This window comes from Pygocentrus nattereri, chromosome 2 (assembly GCF_015220715.1).
Source record: "Pygocentrus nattereri isolate fPygNat1 chromosome 2, fPygNat1.pri, whole genome shotgun sequence".
NCBI lineage: Eukaryota > Metazoa > Chordata > Actinopteri > Characiformes > Serrasalmidae > Pygocentrus > Pygocentrus nattereri.
The window spans coordinates 28,906,277-28,931,115 of NC_051212.1; the positions used below are offsets into that span (position 1 = coordinate 28,906,277).

At 39.5% G+C, this 24,839-nt stretch overlaps 1 protein-coding gene and 1 non-coding gene across 3 annotated transcripts in view; one reads left to right on the forward strand and one right to left on the reverse strand.

Annotated features, from left to right (window-relative positions):
• Positions 1–1,171: 1,171 nt before the first annotated feature.
• Positions 1,172–24,839, reverse strand: part of LOC108437090 (synaptopodin-2-like) — a 32,701-nt gene continuing 9,033 nt past the window's right edge. Inside the window, exons 2-5 of one of the 2 annotated variants that reach the window (XM_017713948.2) lie at positions 17,200–17,351; positions 12,973–13,715; positions 7,675–10,556; positions 1,172–2,237 (exon numbers count right to left, since the gene is read on the reverse strand). In XM_017713948.2, coding sequence (XP_017569437.1) covers positions 1,662–2,237; positions 7,675–10,556; positions 12,973–13,715; positions 17,200–17,351 — 4,353 coding nt within the window. In that variant the 3' untranslated portion in view covers positions 1,172–1,661. Of the gene's footprint in view, positions 2,238–5,638; positions 10,557–12,972; positions 13,716–17,199; positions 17,352–24,839 lie in introns of those variants that run through there. The other variant, XM_017713947.2, reaches the window with a different exon arrangement.
• On the forward strand, positions 21,778–21,968 carry LOC119262714. The gene has a single exon (XR_005129851.1). It is a non-coding gene; the product is annotated as a U2 spliceosomal RNA (small nuclear RNA).

A 24,839-nucleotide genomic window follows, 5' to 3' on the forward strand; every position in this document is an offset into this window, starting at 1 on the left:
CTGCCTCATTTAACACACCTGATTCAGCTTATCAGCTAATTAACAAACCCATTATGAACTGAATTCAGAGTGTTCGATAAGGGTAAACACTAATCTCTGCAGCACTTTGGCCTGGATGGTCACCAGTTTGACATGCCTGCCCTATAAAGACTGGTTTACTTTGTTCACGAAGTGTTGCCACAGTTTGCTCATAGAGAGCATTCTTTCTCCACTGCTACTTTGTGTTTGGCCTTGTTTGTGTTTTGACCTTGTTTTTGTATTTGTCCTTTTTGGCCATGTCTATTCCTTTAATGTCTAATGACTGTTAGTAGTCTGTCTCGGGTTTTGACCACTGCCTGTTTTACTACTTTGATTTTGATTGGACCTTGTTACATTACAACCTCCAATTTTGGAGAATTACAAAGTTATTCACAAGATATTTCTGAGGAGATCAGATATACCATAATCCACTTGCATATGGAAGGAGAGTTTTGAAAACCAGAGTTGAAAAAAAAATTAAAAGAGACAATGGGACTCCTAAAAATCGTGCTGATTGACCACCTAGATTATCACCATCAGATAAACAGCACTAAATGTTTTCATCTTTGACAGAGAATAGAAAATCAAGCTATACTCTTGATTCAGGTCTGAAAAAATCCACAGGTGTTTCTGTCCATCCTTCCACTGTAAGAAGACAACTCAACACTATGAGTCTGAAAGGATTTGTAGCTGTCAAGAAGCCCTTACTGAGAAAACAATATAGGCAAAAAAGAAGAAAATTTGCTAATCAAACAAAGCAGCTGCTGGTGTTCCCAGAACAAAGGACTGAGCACCCAGACCTCAACATTACTGAATGTGATTGGATTACTTTGATTGTGAGAAGCTGAAAATGCAACCAACTTCTAAGACTGAACTTTGGAGGTGTGGAAAAATATCCCTGCAGATTTCTTTAAAAAACTGACTCACAAAATACTGAAAATATTGATATTTATTTAGTAGTGGCATCTATGTTTCTGTGAAATATGCTTTCTGCTTTTTGCTGAAAAATATGCTGAAGCATCTTTTCACTGGTATTTATTATAAGTATGTTTTAACTCAACAGGTTTTCTGTTCTTTCTTAAGTTGTAGAAAATGACTGTTTGTGGTATGCTACAGATCCTGGGGGGGGGGGGGGGGTGGGGGGGGGGGGGCTGGTGTCCAGCACAGTTTGGAGGTTTCCTTACTCAAACACACCCATGAAAACTTGCAATGAATAGATAAGTGTAATCAGGTGTGTCTGAGTAGGTTAATCACCAAACTGTACTGGACACTGGCCTTCCAGGACCAGAGATGTGCATCCCTGGGATAGAGATTATGTTGCTGGAGTAGTCCTTTAATCTCATCTCAACAACCAGAACCTGCTGAATTTACACTGTCTGTAGCCCAAATGTTACAAATCTTCGAGCACTTAGTTACACTCTCCTATGCGGCCCTATAACCTGACTGTTGGTTGATCCCTCAATCAACACTTCAACAGTTTTCTAAACTGCATTTACACATTATCATTGCATAATCATTGGCTACTCATCTTCCAGGAACCCTTTTGAAACAACTCATCTCATCTCATCTGCTCGTCTCATCAATAAACATTCAGAGCCTGCTGTATCTGCACTGCCAAGTATTACAAATCCTCTAACATACATTTACCGTCTCCAGGTGTAACTATATGTGCTCTTATAGCTAGACTGTCCCAGAATCCTCTTGTTCTCAGGCCTAACCAGAAATGCTCCAAGATTAGCCTCAGTGATAGACCTGTGTGGCTGAGACTGTCTTAATGGTGATCCATAAGGCACAGGAGCAGCTGGGGCCGATGCCGTGCTTTTGGTTGGGGAAAGAAAAGGCAAGGACAAGCGACTGGTTCCCCAGCCTTGGCTCTTTGTTGGAGGCTCGTATGCAACCTTGGCCTTCCAGTCTGCTGGAGGTTCAGGCAGCAGCTTACGATGGGCTGCTGAGCGCAGGTTTGTAGCAATGCAGTGCTGCAGGTCCTGAAAGTCGAAGGCTTCATCCACCAGGCCAAGGGGGTGGCGGGACGCGGCCTCCCATGGAGTGGGAGGCTTACGGCTCTTTTCTGACCAGATGGCCTGCCTCTCTGTTGAGCAAGAGGTGTAGGTTGCGTAGGATGAAGGTCTGGGCGATGGTGAAACAGACGTAGACCTTGAACTTAGGCCCAGTGGTGACAATCTAACAGGTGGAGACAAAGACGAGCTTCTTCCAAGTGCCTGAAAAAAAATTAAATCTTTAAGGAAAAACAGCAGTAAAATATAGATGTCCTGAACAGCAAGCTGTAAAAAAGTGAAAAATAATATAACAAAATATTAAATAAAAATAATGAGATATCTCATAATCACAAGTGACAGATTTGAAATAATGATGTTAGGTTAAAATAACAAGAGTATATGTTACAGTTTGAGAAGTTACAAGTAAACACACTGGAATAAGGAGATATTATGTTAAATGGCCAGGGACCACAGGTGGGCCCTAAGTCTTGGTACATACTTCTATAACCTAATAATAGTTCAGCCAATTTGCACTGAAGTCCCTGTAGTTACTAAATAAGAATGCTTAGTATGTAAAGAGCCTGGGATTTTAAAGGGTTAACATAACAAGAGTACATTCCAAAGTTATGAGTAACTACTTTACAATAATGAGATCTTGAGATAATGGGATACTTTACAATAATGAGATACAACAATGAGACAATTTCTCAAAATGACAAGTCACTCATTTAAAATAATGAGGTATTAAGTGAAAATAACTTAATAAAGTTACTCATGTTGAGTAATATTAAGTCAAAACAAAAGGAAATATCTCAAAATAAACAGCAACTAATTTGAAATATCAATATATTAAATCAAAATGAGATTACGTCCTGAAATAGTGAATTAGCTTTATGATTTTGAAATAATGTTGAAATAACTAGTTAATCATTTGAAACTATGAGATATTCTGTTTAAATCAAGACTTCAAAATATTTCTGCAGCATCAAGGACTCCACAGTAAAACTACAGCTGTCGAACAGTGAAAACAAACCATCATTAGCAACATTTTAAGTTAAGGTCTCTTGGAGCCTTGAAAATACTGTAACACTCTTTCTCTTACCAGTGTTGTTTATTTGAGGGAGGTTACATTTAATCCATTGGATTTTTTTTTGTGTGGATAGATAGTTCATGAAAAATCCTAAGTATTTTTGCCTCATGAACACATGAATGTCTCAGTCAAAGCAGATTAAACTCCAAGAACCAAGAAGTCAGCCAGCACTGGCCACCTGCGAGTCAAGCTAAAGAGCAGGGGTTACATCAAGTGGCCATTGATACAGGATGTGTCAGCACACCACTTAGCCACCCCCAACCTCTCCACCACCTCTGATTTCTCTGAACAATTAGCTTATGGAGAGGGTACTCCTCAGTAATCCACATTTAGTCCTGTTTAATGGGAGCTGTATGACCTTCAGTGGCGTGTGCCTACAGCCAAGGGCCTCTGAATGACACAATCATTATTTCCATAACTCTCTTCTCCATAAGAGGTTCACTAGAATCAAATACGACCACATTCTGAATGCTTTAAACTGAAGGCAGGATTTGTGTTTAGCAGTACATTGCAGAAGCTGAAGCAGAAAAGGTTGTGCTGCCACCTCCTGTCTAAGAGGTGGAAATGATTTTTTATTTTATTTTAAATAACAGCTGCGCCATGAGTCAGTGCTGTAGCAGCTACTGCTAAGTCAGCTCCTTTGTTGCAGCCTAGTGCTTCATGCTGCCACTGCAGTAACAATAGTCTTTATTTATCTGTTAATGACCTACAAAACCAATATAACCCTTCTTGTCTTTATACCTCTAATAATCAATCACACCAAAGTACAGGTGGCATCTGCTCTTGCTTTAAAAACACTTAATATAGATGTGCATAAAATGTACTCGCTATAAGCATCATATATACATAAACTCAAACTTTGGAATTAAAATGAATTACTTTTGTTAACTTTTGTTATTTTTTTAGGAATAAAACTAAAAATTACAGCAATACTACTTCAATTAAAATGAAATGAATGGTCATGACACATGAACTGACATGGTCCCCATTCAATGAACACTTGATGACTCTCACTTCTTCAATATAAAGTCTGAATAAACCTAAATGAGATAAAGAGACAGGTGGGATTTGAGTGCCCTCTTCTCTTTCAGGTCATGCGATGAGATATCAGATTCTTACAAAAATAGCCAGAGCCTGGCCTAGCAGTGGACCTCGAGTCAGATCACTTCCATATTTCACGAATTACAAGCCTTTGCACTCCTCAAGTGCATGACGCAATGCAGGTCTACTTTTAGAACCTTCATTTTACTAAGTGCTCTAAGCAAACCACTGCTTGGTACTATTCGCCTCAATTTTATAGAACCTAATTTTGGCTGTTACACTTTTAAAAATAAAGGTTTTTAAATGGTTCTTCTAAGTGTGGTTTGAAGAAAAAAGTTGTAATTGGTATAGAACCTTTAGACCAAGCTTGGCCAGTAAGTACTACTTATTTAATGAGTTGTTTCAGTCTTCAAAAAATAGATTGGTTATATGAGGTGTGTTCCTACTTTGTTGCAATAAACACTTGCAGTCATGCTGGCCCTCTGTAGATAAGACTGGTCACTGCTTTTTTACACTATATAAAGCACTGGTTTTCAAACCGGTCCCCAGGGACGCCTAGGCAGTCGAAATTCTTGCTCCATCCCAATGTGTTGCGAGTTAGGTTGGAGCAAAAATCTGGACCACTTGGGGGTCCCTGAGGACTGGCTTGAGAACCACTTATATAAAGAAATATTTACAAAAGAATGGTTCTTCAAAGAACCCTCTATTGAAAGGTTCCTTAGGGAGCCAAAAGTTTTTGGCACCATTGTTTTTAAAAGAGCTGGTTTATATTTCCCACTGCTAGTCCCATTACTATTGAGAGCAATGTCAATGTTGTATTTTTCATAAATTATTCAAAGAACTGTACACAAATATATGACATTTCAAAAAATAGAAGTGACAAGCTGATGCCAAGCATGGTGAAAGTGACAGACACATGCAAAAGTGAACCAATGAAAGTCAAAACAGACAGAGAGTCTTTTTTAATAGCACTGTGGCAAATCATACAGAAAGTGTACTATGAAGAAAAATCACACAGAAGAATGAAAAATGAAAGAAATGATGACATTGATTACAAGAAGCAAGCAAATTACGAAACACTCAAAATGAATGTTTTTCAAATTTGCATCACTTTACATTCAGAAGAAACTTATTTGTTTTTATCAGCATTTGAAAACTAATTTGTCACAAAAAATAAAGCTGGTAGAAACATAAAAGTGAAAAGGGTGAGGCAGGAAAAGGAGCCAGGCATGAATTCTTATTTAAAAATAAGCAATGAGAACACAAGCATGATAGCTTGAGTATAGTGAACTTCAGAAATGATCATTGATAGACCACATCAAAAATAGCACATCACTGTTGTTGGAAGAAAACCTTGTATCCCCAAAATGATAACTTTACAGAAGAAGAAAAAAAACTACTTTACTTTTAATGTAGGTCAATGGAACCAGACTCTTTTCCAAGTCATTTTCAGACGTTTCTTTTAGTCAATTCTTCATGAAATTTACACACAATATAAAGGCCAATAAGCATTTTCGAATTATGTCAAAAACTGAAAAACAAGGTTTTGTTCCGACAACAGCGATACATGCATTCCTTCTTACTTAAGTAAGGCCTGAACATTACTTTTAAAAAGACAGAAAATTCCTTCAGTTTTAAAAAGACTGGATCTGGCTGTATAAAATGGCCAATGCTGCACCGCACCTGTGTTTGTCTCAGTCAAATGTTGTAGCATATCCATACTTACATATTTCATTTACCTGGATTACTCTGTTCACATAAACCACTGAGGTACTATACAATATTAATTCATACTCTACAGACTCTACATACAGGAATTGTTTTCTGTCTTACAGATTATAATTCATGTTGATAGCATTCAGTAGTTAGTCAAAATTAAAGTATCTTAGAAAGTCAAGTACTCAGTGGATATCCAACTTAATCAAACAAGCACTCTTTTACCTATTTGTTATCTCTCACACTGACCATTCACATAATAATATTCCATTTCCACCATTGGATGGACCACTGCATTTTAGGCCATGTCATGAAAAAGCTTCTTTTACCTGCTTGAGGTACACACATTTAAATTTACTCTAAATTGAATTAGACAACAGTTTAATTTTTGTGATAGATACAATATTATATTTTAATACAACGCAATTTTGAATATACAGAAAATAGCTGTTGGTATACTTACAGTACTGTGCAAAAGTCAGACACCATCCTTCATTTATTTAATGGCTATTAAATCCATGTTATTAATTGTTCAGGAGAACAGGAGAGTTCATATAAGATAAACCACCAGCATAAAAAGATGAAAGATTACTGGACTTCAAAAAAGTATTAAGAGACTTGATAGACCATCAAAACTGTCACCATCAGATACACAGTACTTAACAGTACTTCACAGGTCTTGGGCTGTGAGATGGAGAAAATGCACTCAATCTGTGATTTTGCACAGTACTGTATATTTTGAAAAACAGACACTAGGTCTGCTTTTAATTTCATTGCTGAAAGTAAGAGAATTCTCTGAAATTCTCTGTGACAAAAATAATATATATATATATATATTTCCTGCATTAGTTTTTGTCAAACTTCTTATATACAGCTTTGCATCCCAGCTTTGTTATGACTAAAAAGTGTTAAAAATTACTTTTCAACACTTTCAACAGCACTAGGCTTCCAAACCTGTGCAGCACTTTTTTTGGCTGAGAACTTTGGTTTTGGAGCAGTAAGGATGCTACTTCCTGAGGCAGAATCTGCTCTAGCTGTGACAGGAAAAGAAGGTACCACATAGGAGCTTTGCACTTGTTGATAGCTTGGCGCTAGGGCAGCTGGATAGGCTGGGTTAGGGCCAGTTTGATATGGAGGAGGTTGCTGGTAAGGAGGACTTGGGGCCTGCTGGTAAGGATTTGAAGGAGGTTGCTGGTAAACAGGCTGGGGGTTATACATTTGTTGATAGGGAACTTGTTGATAAGCATTAGGGGGAGGCTGGTAGCTGTTAGGAGGAGCATGGTGATAAGGGCCATCATGAATAGCAGATGGGGGACCAGACATCCCATATTGCTGGTGGGGTTGCTGGGGCTGCTGTGGAATAAAATCATAGGGGGCAGGAGCTTGATCATATCTCAAATGCCCATTTTGGTTTGGCGGACCAGCAACTTGGACATAAGCCTGAGCCTGAGCCTGAGCTTGAGCTTGAGCTTGGGCTTCTGCTGCTTTCTGAGCAGCAAGCTTTTCAGCTGCCTCCCTTTCTGCAGCAAGTTTCTCTGCTGCTGGCCCATAAGTAAAAAGGGAGGAATTTAACTGGTAGGGTTGATGCTTCATGACATCCAGAACATGAAGGGGTTTGGGAGCAGGTTTCTCTGTTTCTTTGCCCTTATTTTTACTCTTTATAGAAGGACTAGAAGATGGAGGCTGTTTGATAGCACCTGGTGGATATGAGGGTGACTGAAGTGGATTGTATGCTAATGGTGGGGGAGCGCGACAATTAGGTGAATATTTCCATGTGGTTGGCAAAGAAGGAGAAGGTGAAGAAGGTCTTGCCTTGTTTGCCTGCACTGTGTCAGAATCCACCACATACTTTTCCATTCTGGATTGCCTCTTAGCAAAAAGTTCAGCTCCTTTCCCTCGCAAGGCCGGCATCTCGAAAGCTGATCCCATTCCAGAGGGAGACATTGTACTACTTGTCGGAGTGGGTGATGGAACCTTTGTTCCAAATGTGTATGAGCCCATTCGTTGTAGAGGGGGCTGAGTGGTCTGAGGTGGACTCCATGGTTTGGCAGACTGATTTAGCTTCTGAGTTTCAGTAGGTGCTGTGGTACTGACTGGTCCTTGCTGGGGCCGTGGTCCCCATGTACTTACAACTGTTTGACTCTGTGAATGTGGTGGTGGTGCCTCTTGCTGAGGTTGATGGACCCATGGAGGTGGTGCCTGAGCTGGAGGCTGTGACTGACTCCAGGGTGGTTGTACTTGATTCTGCTCTGGTGCCCACGAGTTCATCATTTGCTGTGGATGCTCTTGAGGTTGTTGGGGCCATGGTGGTTGTGGTTGCGACTGGGTAGGCACAGAGGCCCAAGGACCTTGGGATTGTTGAACTTGTGATGAAGGCTGTAGTGGTGGTTGAGCCTGCTGAGCCCATGGAGGCTGTGCCTGAACTGGACTCTGAGGTTGGGTCCATGCATTTACAGGTTGCTGTGGCAGTGCTTGCTGTTGGGTCTGAGTGACCCAAGGTGGTTGGTGCTGTGGCTGGCTCTGAGGTTGGGCCCAAGGAGGCTGGGGATGCTGTTGAGGGGTTGTCCATGATGGTAATGGTTGAGATTCCTGTTGTTGTTGCACCCAGGGTGGCTGAGCTTGGGTCTGATTTAGATCTTGAGGCCAGGTACCAACAGATGGCTGTACTGATGCTTGAGATTGGGCCCATGGGGGCTGAGGTGGTGACTGAGTGGGAGCTGTTGCCCATGAATTCATTTGTGGTTGGGGTTGAGATTGAGGTTGGGGTTTAGGTTGGGGTTGAGGTTGGGGCTGAGACTGTGTTTGGGGTGGACTTTGTGTCACCCAAGGAGGCTCGGGCTGTGACTGAGTTTGAATAGATGTAGGTGGTTGCACTTGGACTTGGGGTTGTGTTACCCAAGTAGGCTGCTGCATGTGTGATTGAGTCTGTGCAAGGGTTTGTGACTGAACCTCAGTTGGACCCCAAGCACTCACTGGTGGCTGCTGATGAGCCTGAGTTGGAGATGGAGCCCAAGAGCTGACGGGTAGTTCTGACTTTGCTTGTACTTGAGGTGATGGTTGGACAAGCTGAGCATTATTTATGTGCTGCTGGGATTGATTCTCATTCCAAGTTTCTTGTTGTTGATCTGGTAGCATTTGTTGCTCAGATGGACCCCATGTATTGAGTGCTTCTTGATGCTCCTGTGACAGGGGCTGAGCAGGAGCTTCCTGTAATTCAGCAGCAGGTGTGGGGGAGGGTTCTTGCTTTGGTATGGCTGAGGACTCCATTTCAGGGACAGGGTCGGCTTCAGGCCCAGGAGCCTCAGCAGTTGCTGGGATGTTATTTTCAGCATGCTGAGGGAACTGCTGGCTTGCGATTTCTGGTTGTGGTGACCATGGTGGAGAGGCTGGGTTTATGTGTGGCTTGGGAGCTACGGGTGGTGGGATTTTGTGCTTTACTTTAGGAGACTGCAAAAAGTTGCAGGCTTCTGCCCCCAAACTTAAGTAATCTTCTTCTGGGCCTGATTCAAAACCGGCCTTCTTGTCACCCCTGTTAAGGAGATTTAGCAGCTCTGGATTTGGGGAAACTTTGGGAGTCTCTTTAAAAGTGAACATTGGCTTAGCTTTGTTCCTCATCCTGTTATCTTGCAAGATCCCTGTCTTGATTGCAGGTACAGATATTCGCTCATCTCGGGAAGCAATTTGTTCACCCTGTCCAACTGAATAGCAAGGCTGCTCTTGACTTGTTGGGGAAAATGTGGCTGCTTCCGTATTCTGCACAGAGAATGGCTTGGCACTTCTATTCATGATTGATGACTGCATTACATTGGTTTGTTGACTGGACATACCATTCATTTGATGCGAATACTGTTGCATCTGCTGTTGTTGTTGTTGGTACTGTTGATACTGTTGCTGTTGCTCATATTCTTGCTGTTCCTGGTAATGCCGTTGCTGGTACTCTTGCTGTTGTTGGTATTGCTGTTGTTGGTACTCTTGCTGCTGCTGGTAATGCTGTTGCTGTTGCTGGTACTGTAACTGCTGCTGATATTCTTGATATTGTTGCTGCTGTTGCTGCTGATAATATTGTTCTTGGTATTGCTGGTACTGTTGTTGCTGGTGCACATTGACATCCATATAATTCTGACTCTCAGTAGCTGGCATATAAGTGCGTGGTTCTACCTGTTGGTAATGCTTCTCTTCCTCCTGTACTGCTTCGACAGGGATCCCCTTACTTCTCATGTCTTCATGCTCAGCCACAATTTCATCCATTCGCTGCCTGCGCTGAGCAAACATCAGGGCTCCTTTGCCCTTGGTTTCAGGGAGTGCATTCATGTCTTCTGGTTTGTGAAGCTTGCGCTCTATCTCAAGCAGTCCAGTGTCCCAGTCAAAGGTCACAATGCTCTTGTGGCCTGGGGGATTTGTGAAAAAATCCTCATCAAGTTCAGTTTCACTGGTGGCTAGAACTGTGAACTCAACAGCATGTGTTTCCTTGTTGTCTTCTTCGTCCTCCTCAGCCTCAAACTCTGGTTCGTTCTCTCCAGTTCCGTAGCTTACAAGTGTGTACTGCTTGGCCCTCTGTCTATGCTTCTTGAACATCAACACCCCCTTATTATTGGGGTTGGGGGCAGCAGCAGTGAGGAGCAGAGCAATGCGCTTACATTTAGATTTGGCCTCCTTCACCTGCTTTTCAGACAGGCTCTCGCTACGCCGGAGCCCTTGGAAAGATAGAGAAAGAAGATGTTTAGAGCACAGTATGAACAGAGAGGAGTATTTCAAATGGTTACTCCTAGTGGCCTACTTCCTTGATCTACATAAATAATATAGCTAAAAGCCAAGAACACATGTCCTTAGAGAGCACAAACTTGAAAAACATGCAATAATTAAAGTATATAGATGTTTTCTGATTTAAAAATTGATCTTAACAAGTCTTTAAATTCACATACAGTGCAGTGTAAAGGTTTTATGCATCTAAGCAAATTTTTAAACAATTTACCTGAGTAAATGAGTGAGTTTATCACAATATACATTAAAATAAAGTAATATTCATAATTTAAATAAACATAAAAACAATAAAAAGTAACAAGAATTTCTTGGTTCCATATTTTTCCATGACACCTTCACAGCCACCACAGAGACTTGTTAATATCATCAATTACATCATAAGCACAATTTAATGAAGCACTGATTGGTTAAACCAGGAGTTGCTTTTGAACTACATATAATACTGGGCTTCCTCGAGGAGAGGTTTGAAAATGGTTAAACAAGCACACTAACACACAAACACACTAATATCCATAAAAATCACTATCTATATCTATCACTAAATCACTATCACTAACTATATATATATATATGTGTGTGTGTGTGTGTGTGTGTGTGTGTATGTGTGTGTATGTATATATATATAATATATATATATATATATATATATATAAAATCATTATTAATTAATATTCTATAAATTTTGCCTATTAAAATATTAACACACACTTTTCTCAGCAAATAAACACATACTGCACAAATAAATTGATTTTGAAAATGTGTCTTGGGTGCCTAAGACTTTTGCACAGTACTGTACATTTTTGAATTTTTGAAAAGCAAATACAATCAAATGTACAAACAAGTATAAGTATGTTTGTAGACAGAATGTGCCATGGCATAATAGTTAATAGATGAAGCTTAACATTTTCCATGTATATGACCTGAATCAATTTAGGCAAAAGAAAATATTAACTGACTGACTTTATGTTCTGTTGCAATCAGATGACAAATGCCAGCTGCCTTCTATATTGTATAAAAAGTTAATGACAATTGGTTCAACAGATTAATAGATGTGAATGAATTGGAACAAAATGTTTTTTTTTCCCTGGTCCAGACAAGTTACCAGCTTGGTGTTCTTCCAGCAGTGACAACATATAAGACAAAGTAATTTCCTATAGCATGCAGTCTCAAAATAATAACCAACATGTTATAGTATTGTCCCTCAATTACACTATCAATCAATTCAGTATGCAAAATCTTGGCAGCACAGTAGGCCATTACCCCAAATCACTGACCCATGGGTAATTTCTCTTCTCATTTACTGACTGATAATACAAGGCTTTAACACTAGCCATTCACAGCTGTGAAAGTTTGTCAAGGGGCTCAGGTTGAAGAAATGACAGACAAAAACCAGCAAACACAGATTTCAGCACCACTAGTATACTAAAAACAATGCATTGAATTCTACTTGATTCAAAATTGTTTTAATGTGATATATTTTATTCCTGTAGGAACGATGTGCACATTTGAATAAAGTAAATTTAATGCTTCACTTTGCTCAACATATCAGACTGTTATTAAAAGCATTTATCTCTAGGTTTTTGACTAAGGGCCCGTTACCCTTTAAACACAATGTGTTGGTAAAACAAAGGGACATTTGATAACACTCTGTCTTACATTCTTAATACGCACAATGTCAGTCTCAAGATGAGGATAGCCACAGATGAGAAGCGAATACTTCCCTTTTCAGTCCTACTAAGATGGCCAGTTTTAAAGGATCAGGTAACGTGCCAGTGTAGCACATGCTAGTGTCTGTCAAATGGCTCTCTTACAGGCAGCAGTAGCATACCCATGTTTTATTCTTATCCTCAGCATGTCACTCTCCAAACCCCCTCCCCTACACTGCTCAGCATGAAAGCAGTACAAAGTTTAATAAGAATTACTCATGGAATAAATAAAGTCAAGAACATTAAATAAGTGGTAAAGGGTGATACACACAGTACTTCTAGCAAACTGACTACACATATGTGATCAAATGTAAACAGTAAATATTATTTCAAACAACCTAACAGACAAGGCATAAATAGAACTGAAATTTTCTCTGCATGACTCCATACGTGATCTCACACATAACTTTAAGTTAAACTTGGTTCTTGTGAACTCTTTCAAATCATATTACTGCTGTTAGTACAAGGCTAGAGGTGTCACTTAGAGACAATTACAATCTGACAGTTTGTTCAGAAGCACTACATTAGTAAAATTCACATTGCAAAAACAAGAGATCAAATCTAGTTTAGCAAACTATGACGACATAAAACGACTTTGGAAAAGAGCATAAAATCTATTGACAAAATCATAAATGTCACTTACTGGCGTGCCTTGGCCGGTGCTTGTTGGGCTTGTTGAGCTCCCTCTCCGACTCAGAGTCCCCCTCTTCTGACTGAATTCCAAAGGAGACAGAGGAGGAGGTGGGGGCTTCCTCAGTGGGGGCTTTCTCAGTGCGCCCTCCTTCTCCCTCACCATAATCCCCTCGCTCACTGGCCTTTGCTTCAGTCTCACCAGATCCCACCCTTTCTCTTCTGGGGCCCCTCCCTAATGGCTGTGTGGTCACCTCCACCTGTCCATGCAAAGCAGATGAACCACTGATGAGCACCCCTCGCTGACTCAAAGGCTGTCTCTCATGGAGGGGGATGTACAAGGTGCAGCCTGGTGGGCTGGTGGTAGTGTCATCATCTTCATTGTTTTTCTTGTGGCAGAAGTCTCCTTCAACTCCAAGAGCGCTGCCCAATGAGGTATATCCTTTGTCTTCCAGGGTGGTCTTAGACAGCGACAGCTGCAACTCTACCACAGATCCTGGAGGGATCTCCAACCTGGTTCCTCCACCTCCAGAGCTTTTAGTGTTTGCTCCAATTCTGTCCTTTGGAGCTGGAATGCAAACCTGGGTGCGGACTGTAGGGGTCTGTCTAGGGCTTTCAGCTTCACTACATGTCTGCCCATAGAATGCCTCATCTTGTGAATCAGAGATGCAGAGTTCCTTTGGACCCTGAGGTCTATATGGAGCTGGGATCCGCAGAGTGGTGCTAACTGTCTGAAAGCCCCCCTGAAAACAGCATCTGCAAGGGAGAACTATTGGTTAAAGCAAGGTTAGAAGCATGGGTTCACTCTATCATTCCTAATGTGGCGAAACAGTCAGAGACATTGGCTTTGTCCCCTTTAACTCATTCAAATCTGACTCTTAAGTATTTGCAATGCATGCAGGTCCAAAAGACCTCATATTATATTTAGTTATTAAAAAGTGCCTGAAAATCTGCCTTATGTTAAGATGCTAATATTTCCATTTTTAGTTCGGGGCTTTCTCTCCCTGCTCTTTACTCTGAGGTAAATAATAAGTGATGTTTTCAAACAAGGGGTATGGGTTGGGAGGTCTTGCCTCATTGTTGGCTTGTTGTGCTTGTTATACTTCATGCAATCTAACCAGTATTAAACTAGTACTTTATTTGCTCCAGTCTGTTGAATAAATTATTTGATGTTCTGTAAGTATTAAATTGAAAGGCTCACACTGACACAGTATGTCAAGTTGAACATCTATGCCAAGCGACACTGATTTTTTCTGACATTAGGTTGTCATGACACTTTTTTGGAAATAACATTATGTTATAACAAATGACTTAGCTTTGTATATATCATATCATAGTGTCATAGTGATGTCACATAGCTTAAATCCTATCAACGACAACATGAAACTCACTTTACCTAAGGGTCAAGGAAAATGTTCATTTTTGTTCCACCTGCCTGATTTGCCAAGCTGTGTTATATTATCATTATGTCACTGTGAAATTCATTGAGTCACAAAGTCTTTCCCCCCAGAGAGTGTCATGACACAAATTAATGCCAGAAAAAACCTCACACAAATGTCAACTTGGCATCTAAGTTGGCAAATGCAACATTCATGACAAAAGACCGATGTTGGAATCGTTACTGAATCTTTATATATTTATACCAGTTGTCATAAGGGGCTTATGTAGCTGTACACTGTAAAGTGTCTCCAGAGTTTTTTAGCTTTTATTATTGGAAGACAAACCACATTTTAAATTATAGGTTGTCTTGATTTTAAACTAACATTTTTATGTGAGTAGTGTGAATTGTTCACATAATCAAAGCCATTTGCTTCAAGCATGTACCTGAGGAAGATGATCAGCCCGTTTCAATATTGGTTTTAACAAGCCTTTGTTCACCTGGCCTCATCATTTCACCTCAGGAGAATCCCCAACACAATCCTTGGATCATTCAATTACTTTATTAGCTGAGGGGCAAGAAACTGAGGGATGGGTGGCTGAGTGAACATAAGTGAGGTATGAGTGAACCGAGTGGGGGGCAAGAGACCGAGTGAACTTAAGTGTAGATTTGTGTAGACTTACAGTAGAAGAATTTTCCCAGAAATCATTGCAACCTGACGCATTTCCATTTTCAAACTTAAAAATAATAGCGGACAAAGCTGTTTATAAACCAGCAAGCAGTAAACTAGTTTAAAAGACTTACTATTTCAAAATCATGCTACTGAATTTGCTGGGCTTTAGATAATAAAAATCTCTTTTACATGACTGCTGGTACAACTTCATCATTTTACTTAGCTAAGTGGCTAGTTAGCATGCTAAATGCTACATGGCTAACCATAACAAGACAGGCACTACAGCACAGTACAATACTAAAGTTTATAGCCAGACAAAGCAATTACTCACACACATCAGGTACACAATACTCAAACGTCTAAAAATATTTTGCATTGCAAAAATTTACATTTTGACACAGCTAGCCATTTAGCTCCCTGAGGCTAACATGCTGAGGGCGTAAAATGTTGTAATTCAGATATAACTACCATAATCTACATATAATCATTATAGAGTCTGTTATTGACTGATCACATTTAATAAGATTTTTACTGCTATATTTATATAATTCTCATGGGAGATACCAACATGTGAATAATCAGCTATTGTGTAATCCTAAGTATCAATAGTTTTGTTTCATATAACTTAACTTTGTCTGACATTTTGGATGTTAGAATACAGTAACACAAATTGCAGCATTTCCCTCATTATATCAGTATCCTGACTCCATCATTATATCGGTATCCTGACTCCCTCATTATATCAGTATCCTGACTCCATCATTATATCAGTATCCTGACTCTATCATTATAACTCCAGCATTTTGTCAGTATGTTGATACATAGCTGGAATACATTTGGGATAGAAATGGTGTATAATGTTTGGAATCTGTTGTCTTCCCTCACCTCACTTCCATAGTAACCAAGAGTATAATGGTACAAGCAATCTTAAAAGATGTCATGGCATAAAAAGTGTCAAATGAGACACCACACGGAAAGGTCACTGTGTTTAATGAGCCAGACTTTATGTAGGCCATATGCTATAAGGTCATACACAGCATTACGACAGAAAGGAAAAGCACATGAACTGTTCAGTAATTCATCATGTGTAACAAAGTGTTCAGCATTAGCGTTCTACAATCCTTTAGTATCCCACCAACAGGAGCCAACAGCTACCTTCAATTGGAGAGTTACTTCTGGATCCTAAACACAAAGCAGCTGTCTTGCTATTTGTTTAACCCAAAGGTCAAATCAGTCAACAGTAAGACAGCAATTTCTCTTCTCCAAGAATCAAGCAATCGAAATGTAAACAAGATATCAGTTCAGATACTTTTATCAGATAAATATATCAAAACAATCTGAGATATTGGATAAGTTAAATTAGGTGCTGCTTTTGAGTCAGAATTGAAGTGGCCATCTTTGAAGCCTTATGTGCTAGAGACATCCCTATGGTGAGGTTGATGACCACCAACTAGCCTACTTCAGTGTAGGTACCATAACCAGAGAAAATTTGAAACACCACATGATTGCTGACTTCACATTGAAGGGCCTAGCTGTACCACTATAACAACTGTTAGCACAGCAGGGACAGACTAAATAACCAAATACCTTTGACACTACTACTCATCAATGTCTGGGCCAAATGGTTGAAGATATCGGTTTTCCTCATAGTTTTTTTCCACAGTACTGAGCTTTGATTTATTTAGCACGGTCAACTTTGCTGCTTAACTAGCCCCCTTAAGCTAAGTAAGTAGCAGCCTATGATAAGTGCTAGCACAGCTCAGCTTTAACTCAGACAACCTGCAAAAACAGCTTAATAGGGTAACACTGATCTTTATGTAATGGAATCAATGAATGATAAGCATTAGTATATCATAAGCCTGGGATTTTAAGGGGTTAGAGTGGAAATAAAGACACAAGGATGCAAGAACTTAGCACCCTTGGGTTAGCACAAGATGTCTTACACTTTTTTAACATATTCCCTGGCAATGAAGAACTTTTTTCTTTTGAGCTGGGAGGACCTGAATTCCAAGTGACAGGATTTAGGCCCCAAACGACCCCCTGCAGATACACCCCTGTGGTAGCTACACTGTGTTGCATGAATTTGAGGTTAGGCTTCTGACTTTAGTGGACATCTAACTTTAGTGATGAGGAACAGCTTTAAGAACAGACTTTTCTGTTCAAGACTAATATACTCTTTCATAAAGTACCTTTTTACCACTAGCTGCAGACCATCAGTGGAGCCTTTGATGAGAGCAATAGCCTCTGAAAGGCTAAGGCTGGAAGACGGCTCTCTGTTGATTGACACTATCTCATCATCCACGCGCAAACCAGCCAAGGACGCATGGCTACCTTCTTCAACCTGTGAGAGAGTACAGATATAGGAGACATTTTAAGACAACAAGAGAGCCACTGTTAAAACACGTACAGACAGAAGCAAAAGCTGTTACTTCAATGAAATTGCATTTCAAGTAGAAGTAAAAGTAGCTATCAATACCCAACTTGAGCTGGAGTAAAATATCAGGTCAAAAAATATCTAGTTCCCTATTGTAATGGAATATCTAGTTCCCGATTGAATGGCAGTGGACATTTTTAGTTCGTCTAGCATCTATCAGCAAACTGTTCCTCAGCAGCAAAACAGAATAGAATGGAATAGAATGAAGGCTAGGTGGTGGTTGTCAACCTCTCTATAGAGATGTCTCTGGCACATAAGGCTTCAGGGCTGGCCACCTCAACCTGTACCAGGCATCTCTTAAAATTAAGAACTAAAGTAGAACCGAGCAAAGCAATGCCTATTCAATCAGACTTGCTTTACAGAACTTTTCAGCTTTTGGGTTTAGGAAAAGACAAGCAGACCTAGACATATCTGTTAGAAGAGCTTAGAACTAGAATGTATAATTTTGCTTAAAACTACAGTTTCAGAATTGGAATTACTTCATTGCCCCTAGTATTTTACACATATGAGGACATTGTCCTGGTGACTGCACACATACATACTGAACAGATCAGAGAAGTACACTGACAGATAATAAATATTCAAAGGTTAAGACATTTAACAAAAGGTCAAATTAAAAATAGAACAAAGTGAATAAAATATATAAAGACTAAGAGTGTAGATATAGAAGAGCCAATGTGAAAAGAGCTAAAAGAGAAGAATGTGACTTTGTACATATGTGCAAAGGTTTTTTTCTCAGTCTCAGTAATGCTACTTTGTACAATTGCAACAAAACAATCTTAGTGCAGATTTAAGAAAAACATACTATTTTTGGCCTATAGATTGAGACTTTGTTTTGCTGGAAACACAATTCAAATATACTCATGAATAAAACTTCAATCCAAGTTCTTGTTAAGCAGCTCTTGTTTAGTTTCAGACCTAGTGCCCCTAAATTACATTGCACAACAGGTGCATGTTATATGACCAAACAGTGCTCCTGTCATCAGATGGCTGTCACAAGTCCAGAATAGAGGAGCAATGGTGGCAGTCTAGCGTAAGATTTAACACTGACCTTTACTTTGACACTGTACTCATCACAAATCAATCTGAAAGGTGGTCAGCTTGTTAAACACCAACAATTGCTCCAAGATGGTCTGCACAGCTAACACACTGTAGTGTTATCTGTAATCATAATAAGAGATTAGATCCCTTTCAGATTAAACTGGCCCATTGCAAAACAGATTTGGCGAGTGTACACTGCTGTTGCAGATTCACAAAAGCCATTTACCTTCAGTAATACAACCCCAATTCCAATGAAGTTGGGATGCTGTGTAAAATATAAATAAAAACAGAATGCAATGATTTGCAAATCCTTTTCAACTTATATTCAATTGAATACACTACAAAGACAAGATATTTAATGTTCAAACGGATAAACTTTATTGTTTTTTGCAAATATTCACTCATTTTGAATTTGATGCCTGCAACATGTTCCAAAGAAGTTGGGACAGGGGCGTGTTTACCACTGTGTTACATCACCTTTCCTTTTAACAGCACTCAATAAGTGTTTGGGAACTGAGGACACTAATTGTTGAAGCTTTGTAGGTGGAATTCTTTCCCTTTCTTGCTTGATGTACAATTTCAGTTGCTCGACAGTCCGCGGTCTCCGTTGTCGTATTTTGCGCTTAATAATGCACCACACATTTTCAATGGGAGACAGGTCTGGACTGCAGGCAGGCCCGTCTAGTACCTGCACTCTTTTACTACGAAGCCACGCTGTTGTAACAAGTGCAGAATGTGGCTTGGCATTGTCTTGCTGAAATAAGCAGGACGTCCCTGAAAAAGACGTTGCTTGGACGGCAGCATATGTTGCTCCAAAACCTGTATGTACCTTTCAGCATTAATGGTGCCTTCACAGATTTGACAGTTACCTATGCCATGGGCACTAACACACCCCCACACCATCAGAGATGCTGGCTTTTGAACTTTGCGCTGATAACAATCCGGACAGTCCTTTTCCTCTTTGGCCCGGAGGACACAACGTCCATGATTTCCAAAAACAATTTCCAAAAACAACTTATCATACTTCAGAAAAATTATATATAATTTATCATCAAAGGCATATCATGAAAACATCTTCCTGTACTGTGATAATGTATATTTGCCTTGTAGTTACTAAATAAATTCAGTCATTACTAAATAAGAAGTCTTAAGATTATCTCAATGTTTGAGATGTAAACAAAGTAATTCAGAGTGATTTGAAGAAACTTTTCTTAGAGTGATGGTGATGGGAACCAGGGGCTGCGATGTCTTAAATACAAATATAGCCACTTTGCTTTTTATCCAACATAAGTAGTGAACCTACACATGTTTTCTGAGAGGCCATATGCAATGATGATAATGGTAAAGTAGTGGCAAATCTAAAAAAGAAACTCGTTGGGCATTTTGCCTTGTAACACCTTCATGTACCACTCCACCATGAAAAGATTTTAAAAATTATGATTTAACCCACAATCTTCTCTCACCTTTCATTAAAAGAGTGTTTCAGGCACCAGTAGCATATTTGAACCATTTCATATACAATAACTTTCTGTGATGCAACTTTTAGAGGCATTTAACATTTTGGATGTCTGGTTCCTATCACTACCACTGTGCACATTTTTGACTTGGTAACATTCTCTAAAATGGAGCATTTCACACTAAACCACTCTGAATGACTTTATTAACTACATAACTATGTAAATAGAATGCAATGGAATTCTCCTTTAACCAGTTAATAATTTTTGGACCATGTATGGCACTCATTGCATGACTTCAACAATATAGTCTGAAGCTGACAAAACTCTGAAAGCTAAAAGTGGATGCGGTGCAGAAAAAGTGCAGTGGAGGCAGGCCATCACAACGGCTGGAAGCATTGTTAATGTAATATCTACTATTTATGACCCCCAGTGTAATTAATAAGGCAGTTTTAAACCATCTTTGTGGGCAGATCTCCTTCCAAACAAAACATTCAGCTATTTATACCGAGTATAGAGTAAACCACAACTGGGGCTCAAGAAATCATTCTGGATTGCTTTATAACTTTCGACAGCAGTGACCACACTATCATAACGCATCGGGTGTAGGCCACAGCAGCCTGAGCCAAACTGTAAATAACACTTTCACATGCTCCCCTTCATTCTAGGTCAGCCTACACCAGGTGTCTCAGTTCAGCACATACTGGCTTGTGCCTCAAGGGCAAAGAGATACATTTCATATTTAAATATGTCACTTCTACTTCAGTTAGCAAACTGCCTCAGATTTAGATCATTTTGTCACCATGATGTTCTCAGAAGTAGTTTTGCGAGTCATGGTATTTTTTATTTGGCTACAAGTCTACAAAAAGCAAAAGAACATACAGTATGCTCAACTTCACTAAATATTCAACTGACATTTTACATATTAGTAGTCTGCACTCGCCTCAGTATTTGTCTAGTTAAACATAGTGTTATTCTATACATTACCTGGGAAAGAATATGCATAATTTGTGTGCCTGTGGTCAAATTACATTTTTTTGTTGTTGATTTTCTAAGTTAAAATAAATTAATTGTAATGCTGTGGTGGAGCGATGAGGAGGCGGACACGTGCGAAGACAAGCAAGATTTATTATAGGGAAATCCAAACTCGAGGTCAGAACAGTCCAGGGTCATAGAGCCAACACGGATGGAATGGGGAAAAGACATGACAAAAAATGAACACCGGGATAAACAAACACCAAACAATCCAAACACTTCAAACAGCAAACAAAGACCAGCAAACACACAACGGAAGACACAGGGCTGAAATACAGGTAACAATGAGGGACAACAAGACACAGGTGGCTATCCAGACACAGGTGGAAGTAATTAAGGGCAGGGTCTGAAAACAAGGGGGCAGGAGCAGGAAGAACTCAAAGAAAACAAAAAGCACATCACATGACTAAAAGGTAAACAAAAGCACATGGTGGAGTGGGAGGGGCCAATCATGACATTAATACTTCCTCTACAGAGAAAAAAGTTCTGCATATTTTCATGAATGTATATTTGTTATATATAAGTGTTGAATCAAACATATTAGGGAAAAAATTAAATATGGCCTGTGTACAGAAAGTGTTTTTGCACAGAATTTAATTTCAACAGCAGCGTTTAAACTGCAGGCCTGCATAATATTCATTAAAGCCCAATAATATTAAGTTGTCTATCTATGCCGTAATTCCAAACATCTCATTGTTTCTTCAAGGATGACATTTGCAAGGCTATGGATATTGAAGAACTGTATCATATTTTCAACACATTTATAGATATTCCTCATGGTCTCATACCAAATGTTGTACCAAATCGCTTCTCGGCCTTTTGGCTAAGATTAATTGTAGTATCTGTTCTTATCAGTTTAATATCTGACACGTCCTCTATATGAGGACTACATATTAAATAGATTTTTAGAACAGGGAGACAGAAGAGGGGCTTGCTCTCTCCGCTCCATGCATCAACCTGGTATTGCAGGACCTCTGGGAACGGTGCACCTATTTATGGGGGCAGTTGTGGGCTGTAGGTTAAGGAACCACCCCTGTGACTGGAAGGTTGCCGGTTTGATCCCCTTGGCTGACAGTCTATGACTGAAGTGCCCTTGAGCAAGGCACCCAACCCCCAATTGCTCCCCGGGCGCCATGGATAGGGTTGCCCACTGCTCTGGGCAAGTGTGCTCACTGCCCCCTAGTGTGTGTGTTCACTAGTGTGCATGTATGTGGGTGTTTCACTGCATGGATGGGTTAAATGCAGAGGTCTAATTTCACAGTGTGCAAACACAGTGACAAATGGTTGTAAATTCTATTCTATTCTTCTGTTGCCAGTGCAACAGCAGTAGATTACAGACTCACACACTTTAAATAGCTAAAGCTTCCTAAGCAACACTGTGTGGTACACTCTTTTAATACAAAGGTTCCTCAATGTCTTTTGGCCAAGACAGATAGTTCTAGAAAAAGCCTTCAGTTGTATATGGAGGTTTTATATTTTAAAAAGGTTCATCCCACTCACACATCTCATTCACAAAAAGTCAGGTCAACTTTCATTTTTTTATTACTATTATATTTACATTTTTTCTTAGCTTAGTTAAATCGATGTTTAGTTTGATCTGACTTAGAGAGAACAGTGGGCAACATTCGGCAATATCTTTTTTCTTAAATTTGTTCTTGACGAAGTTCCTAAGGAAAAGTTAACGTCAGATTCATGATGTGTTCGTAAAACCGTAGAACCGTATGCACCTTTGTGCTCTTGAGTGTGTACAGATTCTGTTCTTTCCTAAGAACAAATTCCAAATAAGAAAACATTGGTGAATGTCAGAATCTTTGTGAAAACTGTGTAAGAGGCTTTTAAGTAGAAACTTCTTCTTAAGAATAGTTTGTGAATAATGCCCAAAGAATGTGGTTGCTCCCTGCTCTCGCATCTCTAACTAAAGAGAGCTGAGTGATCACTGGAATTTTGGCTCATGACCTCCTTGCTTCTGTTTTTTATCTGAGCATGAGGGAATATTAATATTGACATTAATATTGAGAAAATTGATAAAAAGCTAAGCAGAAGAACTTAAAGGGCTCATATTCTACATTTTTGGCCACGTTTATGTACCAAACATGGCCATAGTTTATATTTACAAGATCATTGCCAACCTTTAATTATCCATTAGAACTGTTTTTTGCTGCTGCACCTTTACAAAAGAGCTGAGATAAATGAGCTCTGCTCTGATTGGCTGTCCTGTCTTCTGCTTTACTGAAAAAGCACTCAAAGCTCAGATATTCCTTACAACTTCACTGGGATTTGACAGGTATAATGTGCTGTTAGGTGGATAGGTGGAAAAATGTCAATGAACTGGTTCCTCTCACATCACAGGGACAGTTCTTTAAAAGAAGATGTTTTGCAGTAGTTTACATATTCACACTGTCCAAAAAGGCAACTTTTCAGGAGAAGGCATAAACATTTCATATTTATGTCTAATGAAAGGTGATGTAAAAATATTTTATTCCAAGTTATTCTGAAGCATTAATGTTGGTCCATTCATTCACGAAATTTGCACACAATGTAAAGGAAGCTCCTGTGCTCAAAGAAAAAAAAAATGGAGATACTTGTTTTCCTTTGGACAGCGACGATAGATGGAGTGCATAGACAGGGGGGTAAATGGTACAAAACTAGCTTACATATTACTTAAAATTCCTTTATTTCAAAATGATATATGCAAATGTTCTGTGTTCTGATTGGCTGCCCTGTATTGTGCTCCATTCAAAGAGCAGTCCAGACTAAGACACTTCTTATGACTTCTGGTTAAATCTAATTGAATACAGTGAGCAAGATAAAACAGGCTTGTTTTCACAGCATTGTCTCTATATATTAGACTGTGTCTCTATACATTAGACTGTATTAAACAGCTTTGTCTCTGAACCTACAGAATGTATAGACTGGGAAGTGAATGATGTGCTTTACTACTCTTTATTCCAAAAGGGCGATCATTTTTCATAATGTTGGCCCTTTAAGTTTATCAGATTTTTTTACTAGACAGACAGACAAAGTACCTGGCACAGCTATCATGGGATCTGTGTTAGAGCAAAAATGAGGACCATCATGGTTTAAGAACCAGGCCTTTAGAGAACCAAAAATGGCTCTTCTATGGCAGTGTTTGCCAACCCTGATCCAGAAGTGCCACTGCTCTGCACGTCTTAGTGCTTTTCCTGCTTTCCATACACCGGATTCAACTAATCAGCTCATTAACAAACCCTTACTGAGCTGCGCAAAAGCACAGGATGCACTGTATGGGACAGTGGTAATCTTGGATCAGGGTAAGGAAACAGTGGCCTCACTTCAAAGAGTGGAGAGTCTATATTATGTCACTAGGGGGCAGTGTTGTGTCAGTGAAACGTTCAACCTTTATGCCATCAAATGTTCAACTCCACAGAACATTATTGGTCATTTTGAGGAAATGGATGGACTGGAAGGTCACAGAGGTTGCAAAGATACTGTTGGCCCCAAAGCTAAAGAAATAGCTAAAAAAAGAAGGGCTTCAGAATTTTTTTTTACAAATTTCAAGGTTTATGTGTACAAAATTAAAATATTACCAGCAGCATAATTAAACAGAACATTTTTAATAAACACCACCAGTACTTTGAGTTTGCATCATAAATAATGGCCCTAAGCATTTATTCTTAATATAACTACTAAAGCAACTTCAGCAATATCAACTGGAGCACGGTTATTCACCATAAAATAGGGCATTATGCCAATGGCTTTATATGGTTGCTTTATGCGTACTAGGGAGTGATAAAAGGGAGCTGATGTGGGCTTTGTCTTAACAACTGTAACAGCAGGGGTAAATGAAACGGTTTAGGCATCCGTATATGGATCTCTCATAGACCTA